Here is a 12,454-nt window from a genome sequence, read left to right on the forward strand (position 1 = left end):
ATACCAATACATATCATGAGACCGTTCCAGTGGAAGAGCTTTTTTTTTCGCTGGGATGATGCTGTATTGATCTGGGTATTGTAGCAATGTAATGTCTGCTTTTTAAAAGCCACTGTAAGAGGCTTCCCTGTGCACATGACTGGGTCGATGAGCAGGTAAAGAGGCTATAACCTGACTCACATGCACATGCGCACACACGCGCACACACTCTCTCACATACACACACACACACACACCCACACCCACACCCACTCAGTACCTTTCGGTGTTCACATGGCAGAATCGATTGGGGTAAAGAGGACATAGTGTGGGCCATCAGCAACTTGCCTATAAAAAAAAGATGAATGGGGGGAAGGAAAGGGCGTCGAAAAAATAGGTCGGAAGAAAAAAGGATGCAGGGAAAAGAAATAAGATCCTACTCGGACCGTGATCCTGATGATTTACTATCCGAGATGTCGACTGTTGATACAACAGACACACATCAAGGCTGAGGCGGCTAACTGGGTTCCCCACCCGCCGCCTAGTGGAGGATAGTGGATGGTTTGGGACAGCGTGAAGGGGTGGAGAGCAGAGAGCGGAGTGCATGCCAATGCAGAGGAACCGTGGTAGCTAGGCCCTGGTTTGACCTGGATTACTGGAGCTTGGTGGAGTCCCACGTGAGGCCTGAGTTGTTGGAGCTGTTTCAACTCAGTGTTACATTTCATAAGAGGCCCTGATGTATAAGTAGTGGTGTGGGGTGTGTGTGTGTGCGTACGTGTATGTGTGTGTGTGTGTGTGTGCGTACGTGTATGTGTGTGTGTGTGTGTGTGTACATATAGGCGGGAAGGAGTGTACCTCCATATGTTTGTGAATCCTTGCTTGAGTGACCTGGACCATGCACTCTGTATGAATAATGTAAACTGTTGTAGTGGAATGAATTCACTTACAGTACAGTACAGTACGTACACACACACACACACACAATCCTCCCCCAGTCCTCTGCCCATGGAGGATATCACACACACACACACACACACACGGTCACCATCTCTCCATCTACTTCCTTCCTCCTCCATCTCCTCATCCTCCTCTCCTCCTCTCTCTGCGTGCTCTCTTCCATCCCCGCGCCCAGGGACAAGACACTAAGCACGGTCTTTTATTGAAACACCGAAATGCTCATTAAAACAGAAAGATGTGCAAAGAGAGGAGGAAAAAAGGAGACGGGGGAAAAAGCGGGAGACAAAAAAAAACAAAAAAACGCAGGGAATAAAACTTGAAAGAGGTATGAATCCACATGTCTTCCTCTCTTTCCTCTCTCCTTTATCCTGGAGGGGTGATCTCCTGTGAGAAGGAACCCACTGAGACAGCCCCTGGTCTTACTGGCCTAGATCTCCCAACCAGTCTCATTATAGACACACACATACATACGCGCACGCACGCACACACACACACGCACACACACACACACGCACGCACACACTGTATTATAGCCATCAACCCCTCCTGCTCATAGAAGAGAGGTTTCCCTCAGAGGAACACAGAGCCTTCAAACCCCTCCTCAGAAGTCTTTGTCTGTGCCAGCTTCCCCCCGATGAGTCCCAGACACACAGAGCAACGAGAAAGAGAGAGAGAGAACGAGAGAGAGAGAGAGAGAGAGACAGAGAGAGAGAGAGACAGAGAGAGAGAGAGAGACAGAGAGAATGAGAGAGAGAGAGAGAGAGACAGAGAACGAGAGAGAGAGACAGAGAGAGAGAGAGAACGAGAGAGAGAGACAGAGAGAGAGAGAGACAGAGAGACAGAGAGAGAAAGAGAGAGAGACAGAGAGAGAGAGACAGAGACAGAGAGAGAGAGAGAAAGAGAGAGAGAGACAGAGAGAGAGAGAACGAGAGAGAGAGAGAGAGAGAGAGAGAGAGAGAGACAGAGAGAGAGATGAAGGAAACAGTTTAGAAATGAGAAGCAACTGTTTAGTTATGAAATATTGACAATTGCAGGGGCAATCGCAGGGGGGTGTCGGAGGTCGTTTGATGCTCCCTGCCTTCCCCTCGGGGGGGGTTCGGGTCCACGGGTCAGCGTCCTGTCGGGAGGAATTGAACATTTCCCCCAATTTACCACCATTTTACCCTTTATCACACAACACAACCAAAACATGTCTTTGTTCAGTGACCTTTTAATAATTCCGCTCAAGCGAAACACCGGGACACATTTCTGATCAAAGGCGTGCTGGTGGAAGGAGAGGGGGCATTTTCCAGAATGTGTGTTTTTTTGCTCTTTAGCGAGGATAAAAGCGCCCCCCCCCCCCCTCTCTCACCACTCTTCCTGAACGAGCACGGATTTGAGCCCCAACAAAATTGAAATTCTACATACCGGGCGCAAACGCGCGATAAACAGTCGCGGCGGCTTTGAATTGAATTAAAAACACGAGTCGCATCTTGAATAACAAAGTGCGGGGCCCGCATTAGCGCCCTCTCCGAAGGGGGATGGGGGACTCTACTGCGGGTAATAAATAGTGTTGTTTCGCTCGGACCTTTCCTGGACATCTTTTCCCCCCTCCGTGCTGTGATAAATAGAGTGAGGACACAGGTTGGTGACCAGGCGTACACATCAACTCCAAAGCTTTGTCTGTAAAAGCCATTTGTTACCCCCAAGCCATCGATCACCATATACCATCACCCTCTAAACTATTCATTTGAAGAAGCAGTGGAAACAAAAAGCATCTGGTGAGTTATAGGCCAGCCCCTACTGTCCATCATCCAACAGCAATACCTGTTTGACACTGTGGGGTGTGTGTGTGTGTGTGTATGTGTGTGTGTGTGTGTGTGTGTGTGTGCGCGCGTGTGTGTCTGTCCATCATCCCACAGCAATACCTGTTTGACTTTTCTCATTGGGGAGATTCATGATTTCGATATCCCTCTGGTGCTTTGTGGAAATTGAAATGTGCCCATAGGGAATTTCTTTAAGGTCTTAAATGGCAATGTTTTACGGTCAGTGTGCATGCGAGTGTTTGTCTTCTGTTTGTGTGTGTGTGTGTGTGTGTGTGTGTGTGTATGGGTGTGTGTGGGTGGGTGTGTACGTGTGCATAGTGATTCAGTGTTGTAGCTCTCAGGTGTGATTGAGAAGCCAAAGGGTACTTTTTAGGAGATAACCCTGATGTAGCATATGATTGTTGTGGAGTGACTAGACTTCTCAATATAACACTTCCAATTGGCTATTCAGCCATTTCCCCATCTTCCCCCCCCCCTGCAACTTGCACCTGGCTTTTCTGCTGGGAATGTGAATGTGTCCTATAAAAGAAGAGACCAGGGGATTCATATGGATGGGAGTGTCCTACAGCTCCTAACAGCAGCCAGCGCCACTCTACATCCATCCCGGTGATAACGCGGACGTACTTGACAACTGTAGAACATTGAGCTGCACATTCTAGACGTGTTGCTCCGGGAGTGACTGGGTGTAACTGGTACCTTCCAGTCTGGCTGGTACGGCGTGTTTATCAGTGTTAATGAGAATGTATGATGGCCAGATAAAAGAGAGAGGGATGGTAAGGGAGAGAGGAGAGGGAGAGATAGAGAGAGGGATAGTTTGTGTTAATGAAAATCGACATAATAGGAACTTACAAATGAACTAGAGGAGGTGTGTGTGTGTGTGTGAGAGATTGTGTGTGTGTGCGTGTGTGTGTGAGAGATTGTGTGTGTGTGTGTGTGTCCTGACAGTCCTGTTCTCTCTGTCCCTCTCTCTCGCTCTGTGTGTGTGTGTGTGTGTGTGTGTATGTGTGTGGAGTGAGATGTGACCTTTTTCTCAGGGGACAGATTTGAGGCGAAGCTGTGAAATATGAAAAGTGAAATATCTTAAACCCACCAGACCACCGTCACAACACACAGCTCCAACACACTCCCAACACTGTTGAATAAAACGGAGTGTGTCTCTCTGGGCAAGCCCATGCTTGTGTGTGTTTGAGCGTCTGTGTGTGTGTGTGTACGGTGTGTGCATGTGTGTACGGTGTGCGTGCATGTGTGTACGGTGTGCGTGCATGTGCGTATGTGTGTGTGTGTGTGTAAAGTGTGTGTGTACGATGTGTGTGCGTGCCTGTGAGTATTTATGTGTGTGTGTGTGTGTGTGTGTGTGTGTGTGTGTATATACGTGTGTGTGTGTGTGTGACTGATGAGCAGCCGGTGCAGCTATGGAATGTGTGTGCCTGTGTGTGTGTAATCAATTTAAGCAGTGGAAATCAAATATGCCAGATTAAACGACAAAACAAACATGCGCGTGCGTCTGTCTAATGCGAGACAAGGAGGCGGTGGTGAGACAGATCTAATAAAGCGGTATGGTGGCAGTAAGCTGGGCTAAGTGGGCTTTATTCCATTCATTAACTTTGTTTACCCGATTCTTCATTACCCGGGAAATGAATCACTTTAGTAAAAAAAAAAAAAAAAAAGAATAAAACAATGAAAACGTTATGCCACGTTTTCATTTAGCAATTAAGTGATAAGATGATATCGTTGATATATAAGTGACGAGAAGGCTTTTAATGTGGCGGGCTATTGTGTAAGGCCTTGTCGGTTTGCGAAGGCGAGACAGGTTTTGGAAAATGACAATTAGAAAAGAGGGTGTGTTAGACATGATTCATAAGTGTTGGAATGGGGCTCTCTGTTCCACGCGAGGCACTCGAGTAGCGAGGTCAAGAGAGACTGTCAGTAGCCTCGCATGGTTGTTTGTGTACGGATTCCAAGACGTCTCAGTAATTGCCGTCCTTGTAGTACACAAATATTAACATACTTCATGGATAGAACGTGAACTATCCTTTGTGTGGGAGATATAGTAGTTATGTGTCTGCAGACCATTGAGATAAAGAGAGAGGGATGGTAAGGGAGAGAGGAGAGGGAGAGATAGAGAGAGGGATAGGGGAGTTTTTAAAAAAAATGAAAATCAACATAATAGGAACTTACAAATGAACTAGAGGAGTTGTGTGTGTGTGTGTGTGTGTGTGTGTGTGTGAGATTGTGTGTGTGTGTGTGAGATTGTGTGTGTGTGTCCTGACAGTCCTGTTCTCTCTGTACCTCTCTCTCGCTCTGTGTGTGTGTGTGTGTGTGTGTGTGTGTGTGTGTGTGTGTGCGTCTGTGTGCATGCGTGTGTGTGTGTGTGTGTATGTGTGTGTGTGTGTGTGTGTGTGTGTGTGTGTGTGGGGCACCCTGACAGACATGGCACGTGGACGTGACAAACAGTGCATTAAGATTCCATAGCAATCTGCTCCGTAGTTGAAAGTTGGTGGCGTTCTATAAGGCACGAGACACAGTAAATCAGAACCTATAACAGAACAGCTGTTGCCCTCCGAAAGATAAGCTCCCCTCCATCTCTCCCTGCGACAGCCCCGGTGAGCTACGCGCGCGCATACATCTCCATAGGCTGTGGATGTCAAGCCTGTGAATATATTAAGCTGAGCAGGACTAAGGTATTGTAGAAGAATAGCCTGAGGGGGGGAAGGTATTTTTTTATGAAAATTGACATAATAGGAACTTACAAATGAGCTAGGAGGGGAGGGACTATAGGGAGGTGGGTGTAGAATGTTCTGGATGGACTGAATAGGAGGACAGAAAGATGCTGGTGGTGGGATTGTGTCGGTTTTTCTTGCCTGTGTAGCAGAAAACAGTTTGTCCCAGGTGGGCTATACCCCCAGGGGGATTGTGTGCGTGTGTCTGTGTGTGGTGTGTGTGTGTGTGTGTGTGTGTGTGTGTGTGTGTGTGTGTGTGTGTGTGTGTGTGTGTGTGTGTGCATGCGCCCTGGCATTCAGGACACAGCAGGTGAAGCTATTGTGGATTTTCAGACAGTTTATTCTCGACAGCCCTGTTCTTTCTGTCCCTCTGTCCCTATCTCTCTCTCTCTCTCTCTCTCTCTCTCTCTCTCTCTCATCCCACGTTCCCTTTTTTTCCTTCAGTTCTCCATCTCACTCCAGTATCTCTTTTTCCCTCTGCTAGCTCTCTCTCTCACTTTCTCTCTCTCTCTGTCTCTCTCTGAGCTTTTCTGGGATGAGCAGAGATTGAGAAAATGACTGCCACCATGCCATTTAGCACATTTACCACCCTATGATGGTTTAAAGGCTCACAGACTCCTCTCCAGTTAGAAGGGAACAGAGTTACTTTAGCAGGGATGAGGAGAGATCAGATCTGGTGTGGTGAAGAAGTAATTCTTCCACCTGTGTCATGTAGAGAATGGATATGGATATTGGATATGTTACATTTTACATCAGTGTGTGTGTGTGTGTGTGTGTGTTTGGTATGCGTGTGTGTGTGTGTGTGTGTGTGTGCTTGGGTGCACATGTGTGTCTGTGCATGTCCCTGTGTTCCACAGATTTCCGGTATACCAGAGAGAGAGAGACAGAAATAGACAGTGGCTAGAGAGTGAGTGCGAGAGAGCGTAGGGATGATCTGTGCTGTCTGTTTACTTGGTCGACCTCACCTCTCCGCTCAGGCAGAAAAATGATGCAGACAGGCGCACACCGTGTCAAATTACCATTGTGAACCTTAACACAGGGAATTACACTGCAAAAAGTCAGCTCTCAAAAACAAGAAAAAAAAAAAGAAAAAAAAGAAAGCAATAAAGTGGGGGAAATATGATTTAAAATAAGCAAAATGATCTGCCAACAGTTGTTTGCCTAGCGTAGTTAACACACACACATACAATAACGTGTGTATGTTCGTACACAACAAATAAAACCGCTTGTAAGTCACCTAACAGAAACAAACAAACAATCTTCTACCAAAGCTAGCTAGCTAGTGGCTAGTACACTAGTTAACAAGCTAACAGCCTAGTAAACATTCACTTACACACAGTGAGTAAACGCATGTAACTTACTACATAGTTAACAAGCAAACACATTTGACTACTATGGCATGTAACTCATTCTTGGTTTGTCGGCAACAAACATAGAAACTTGTTTGGTTTGGTTAGCCTAGTAAACATACACAGCTTAGTAAACAACACATGTAACTCACTTACCCAAAAACAGCAGAAGGTGTATTGACAGACCACAGTCCCGTGAATAGTATGTTGATGACGAAACTTTCTCTGTGGATAGTCCTTGATGGCAGCAGTCTTGTCAACAAACTGACAGGCGCACATGGCTATTTATGACGATGTGGGTCGGGAGTAAGTAACTGCAGGTATTTAATGAATGTAAAACTGTTGGTTATGGTTATGATATCGAGTGGGTTCTTCATCTCTTCAATTTTCGTCCTATGCCAAAAACCGGAAAACACATTTTTTCACAACAAGACTTGTTTGGCTCGATTGCGAGGTTTCACAATTCCCGACATGAGGACCTTTTCATCAAACCGTGTCACATAGTTTATGTTAGGGAAATGGATGGCTATCAAACAACAAGTGGTGGTGAGCTGAATAACCAAACACACACATCTGTAGGTTGTTAGCTATCAGAGGCATACTCCATGTGGTCTTCTCTGATTGGATACTCTCCTAGTCCATTCTACTCTCCTAGTCCATGCTACTCTGCTAGTCACAGGGCTCTCAAGTCTCACCCATTGGGCGTGAGACAAGGTGTGGCGTGTGAACGGGTTGAAATGCGTGTGTCTCACGCCCAATGTGTGAGACTTGAGAGCCCTGTAGTCCATTCTACTCTGCTAGTCCATGCTACTCTGCTAGTCCATGCAGGCTCTGCTGGTTGGTGGAGTGGGCTGGAACTACATTCTCCAATCATCTTCCAGTTGGTCAGTATCTGTTCTTAATGTGTGAAGAGACGTTGACAAAACAGTTTTGTACTTGTCCGTGTTGATCAAACAGCTTTATAATTCTGGTCATTCTAGTTTCAAGCTACCCTGAACCAGTAATAAAATCTCAGTAACAAGTTAGAATATCTTATTAAGAAAATTAAGGACAAAAAAATGTGAAGCAAGTGAAATGCTCTAAGATAATAATAAATAAAAAACTGCCTGGTAAGAAGAAATATCTTGTCAGACAAACTATTGTTTCAGTGTACAGCATACTCCACCTCTCCCAACACCCTCTCTCCCCATCTCTGCCCGTTTGTCGCACTCTGTGAATTATGACTTTTGACTATTAGAAATAAATAGAAAGGAAACGAGAGAGGGAGAAACGAACGCACTCCTACTGTACTTTAGGAACACACGCTGTACGTATGGTCCCGGCGGGAATCAAACCCCAAACCTAAGCGTTGTTAGCGCCATGTTCTACCGACTGAGCCACAGAGGACCGCTCATGTATACAATCCAATTCCATTCAAAGTCAAACTATAACTTGTAGCACCTTTGAGTGACTCTACAACCTCAACAACACAATTAGAAGATAATTAGAAACCCAAGGTTGTAATCAGTCAGACAACAGCAGAGATATCAGCACTCGCAGCCTCACTCGCTGCTGTGAGGAAGACTAGCACTATGCGCTGCACTAGTTTGCAGGCACACTGGAGGCATACCAATAGATCTATCAATTTGGCAAAGCAGTGTGCGTGAAGCATAAGAGCCATTCCCGTGGGATATACACACACACACACACACACAAAACGCACACATACACACACAAAACACACACATACACGCACACACACACACACATATACACGCACGCACACACACACACACACACACATGTGCACACACACACGCATGCCTGCACACACACACGCACACACACACACACACACACACACACACACACACATATCTTTCTTTGCTTGTTAGTTTCCCCTCTGTATTCGTTACCTGCAGTCAAGGAAAACGACGCAGAGAGGTAATTAAAAAAAAAAGACGCCAAAAAAGAAAAGTTGAGAAATGACATCTTTGCCTCTTTCTGTTCTTCGGCGGTTGTTGTTGTTGTTGTGTTTTAGCCTATGCATGACGGGAGACATTAACATATTCACACCGCAGCACCTCATTAAAACTCCCCATCATGACCCAGCTTGGTCCTGACATCTGTCCTGTCACTGCCGCTCTCTACTGATTATAAAGGTGTCAGTCAGAGCCCAGCGGGATACACAGGCGCGCACGCACACACACACACACACACACACACACACACCTACCCACACACACACACCTACCCACCCACCCACACACACACACACACACCCACACACACACACACACACACACACACACACACAGTATGCGTCCGCTCAGTATATTCCGGGGGTGCCTTTGTTGTGTTGTTTGTTGGGCTGTTTGATTGACAGTACCTAAACACCTTTCTCGCAGGAATGAATTAGGCAAACAGCTTAGCAGCTGTGCGGAGAGCTGTGCATGCAGGCATACACATGTTTATGTGTCTTGAAATGGACAGCCCTATAGAGAAGCCTTGTCTATATCGTAATAATGCTTCACAAGGCCAATCCATCTTGACTATAGGTACTGGAAACAAGGAACAATATGAATCAACTATTTGTGTGAACATTTAGTTTTGCATCCTGGTTAGTCTCATCGAGATCAACTCATCCACTCTCTCGTATAGACCTGGAACCGCCTTGAGTGCGAAGACACTGACACACAGAGGGTACTTTGACTAATTAAGTAGAAGTAACACTCTCTGTAAGTGTTCAATGTGACATGAGGTCAGTGTAGTAGTATGGATACCAGCTTGATGTCGACATGTCTGGATCTTCACTGAACCACTCAGTCAATCAGAGGAAAAATCTCTCTCAAAGTCTCCTTTTGGGAAAAATCTATTGTTGATCTCAATATCACCGCGGGGTATCTTGGTTGAAGGAATGGTCAATACAGCAGACAGATAACCCACCCACCCACCGGCAGCGTTCACTTTCCCCCCCCTCCGCTTGAAGGCAGGGTGTGGCATGACCAGGGTGTGACATCATCGACCAAATACCATGTTTCTGTCTTATCGCCAGGATCAAACACTGTCTCACTGTCTTTCCTGCAGACAAATTGATCTAATCAATTGTTCTCTCCTCTCCTCTTCACTCTTCCTCTCTTATCTTTTTTCCCCCCCACCTTTCTATCTCTCTATCCATCCTCCTGCTCCTCCTTCTCCTTCTCCTTCTCCTTCTTCTTCTTCTCCTCCTCCATTTTGTTGGTGGCTCCAGCGACGGCACAGAAAGGCAAAGGTAGAGGTGAGTTGAGCTGTTGAGTTGCCCTCCTCCTCAGCCGTGTCTCCCTTCCTGCTGCTGGGTTAGAGTTAGAGTCATGGTGGACTCTGTAGAACCGCTAACCGCACACAAAACCCCCTGGCGACGTTAGTATAGCCTCTCTGTCTGTCTGTCTGTCTGTCTGTCTATTTGTCTGTCTGCCTGTCTGTCTCTTTGTCTTTCTGTTTGTCTGTCTGTCTATGTGTCTGTCTGTCTGCCTGTCTGTCTCTTTGTCTTTCTGTTTGACTGTCTGTCTGTGTCTTTATGCCTGTTTGTCTGTCTGTCTGTCTGTCTGTCTGCCTTTTGTTTGTCTGTCTGTCTGTCTGTCTGCCTGCCTATCTGTCTTTCTGTTTGACTGTCTTTCTATGTGTCTTTATGCCTGTTTGTCTGTCTGACTGTCTGTCTTTTGTTTGTTTGTATGTCTATCTGTCTTTCTGTTTGTCTGTCTGTCTGTCTGCCCTTTGTTTGTTTGTGTGTCTCTCTGTTTGACTGTCTGTCTTTCTGCCTGTCTGTCTGCCTGCCTGTGTGTCTGTCTGTCTTTCTGTCAGCTTTTCTTTTTTCTTTTGTTTTAATGTAAGCTTTATTTATTAGCTCTACAGGGGAGAACACACTGAGACCAAGGCCTTTCTGGTGACTCACATATGACAGTATAGGAAATCCATGGCTTCCTTAATGGGGAGAGCAGACGTGGCGTAGATCACTGAGTCAAGCACATGTCCCCTCCACTCTCTCACCTCTTTAATGAAGCTATCAGCAGCACGGGCCCAGGCAGATTTATGCTGATCACTGGCCAGATAAAGGCTCCATTCAGCTGCAACACCACTACATCAATCTCTGTGTGTGTGTGTGTGTGTGTGTGTGTGTGTGTGTGTGTGTGGTGTGTGTGTGTGTGTGTGTGTGTGTGTGTGTGTGTGTGTGTGTGCGCGTGTGCGCGTGCGTGTGCGTGTGCGTGTGTGTAGTGTGTAGTGTGTGTGTGTGGTGTGTATGTGTGTGTGCATGCCATGTGTGTTCACTGGAGCACAACAATATTATGTGAATGTAGAGGTGTAATGCATGCAGTGTTTTGCTCTCCAGATTGTCGATCTCAAGCATGGCTGTGGGGAATGTGAGTGTGGTTATTTTTAGAAGGTGTGACGGTGTGTGACACTCACTGGGAGGAAGTGAAATACTACCATTGGGACTGAAGAAACGTGACGTTCAACACACAGAAGATGTGTCAATGAATTTGAAAAAAATAAAATAAAAACTCTGTGTGTAATTAAGTGTGAGTGGAGGACTGAATGAATGAGTGAGCGAGTGAATGAATGAATGAATGAATGCGTGGTTTTTGAATTTGCAAGAGTGGGTTATTGTTGTGTTTTGCATAAGAGAAACAGGCTATCAAACATGACACTGTACTCCTACTGTATACTGTAGCTGACTGTAATAACAAGGGGCAGGCTGTCATTTGTAATGCAGACAAAGTCAGATCTCGCTAGAGGACACACTGATTTCAGCTGCCTCGTTGCGTATTTATTTATTCTGTTTTTTGGGTGGTAGGGGTCTTGCTTTGAAGGGAGATCTTCAGTGTCCTCTGCAGCACTCAGTGAAAGCACACTTAAAAGTGCATAACCAAAAAGACACGTTCTGACAACACTGGCCAGAAGATAAGAGGAGCTTTGATACAGTGGTTGTCAGACCACAGAATCCTCCAGAGCTCTGACAGCTCCCCATGTGGGGTACGAGAACCAGTCCCTTAACATCACTAACTAAGCTGTTTCTGCCACATATATCGCCACGAGGTATAAACACAGTGCAAACAGTACGCTGTTGTATACTTTAGGTAGCAAACGGCGATCTACGTTGTTTGGTAATACCTTTGTTCAAGATTGACATTTCTAAAAGACCGTGCGGAAACAATAAAAATCAAACTGTAAACTTTGTTTCGATATTCCTGGCCATGAATCGACAGGAAGGGCATATCTGTTCCTTATTCAAACCGCGGTAATGTAGTGTCGAACATGAGCCGCGTCTGTGGCCTTGCAGGATGAAAATAAAACGAGGCTGGCGAGACCCGATGTTTTATTATTTATTATTTATTTATTGTTTTATTATATTCTGAAAAGGCCACGCTAAAACTAATCCTGAGGTTTATGGTGCTCTCTGTATGGCTTTGCAGAACACACACACACACACACACACACACACACACCTACACACACAGACACACACACTCATACACGCTCTCAGCTTTGCTATGATGGGGTGTCTGTCCTTCATATCTGGGCTGTATAATTTCATAGCCACTGTTTGCCACATTGTTTCAGAAAGAGGGAGAAGAATTTATGAGTTATCCCCCTGTCTTTCTCTCCTCTCCCTATATCACCTTGTCTA

General features: G+C 45.8%; 1 protein-coding gene across 1 annotated transcript in view; it reads left to right on the top strand.

The window, feature by feature from the left end:
• cadm2a (cell adhesion molecule 2a) overlaps nucleotides 1–12,454 on the top strand; it is a gene marked incomplete at both ends in the record, with an annotated part of 267,534 nt that overhangs the window by 171,415 nt on the left and 83,665 nt on the right. The window contains one exon of the mRNA XM_080549639.1: nucleotides 10,040–10,066. Within this exon, the coding sequence (XP_080405765.1) occupies nucleotides 10,040–10,066 (27 nt within the window). The remainder of the gene's footprint in view (nucleotides 1–10,039; nucleotides 10,067–12,454) is intronic.

This window comes from Nansenia antarctica (genome assembly GCF_963989245.1).
Source record: "Nansenia antarctica genome assembly, chromosome: 20".
NCBI classification, from domain to species: domain Eukaryota; kingdom Metazoa; phylum Chordata; class Actinopteri; order Argentiniformes; family Microstomatidae; genus Nansenia; species Nansenia antarctica.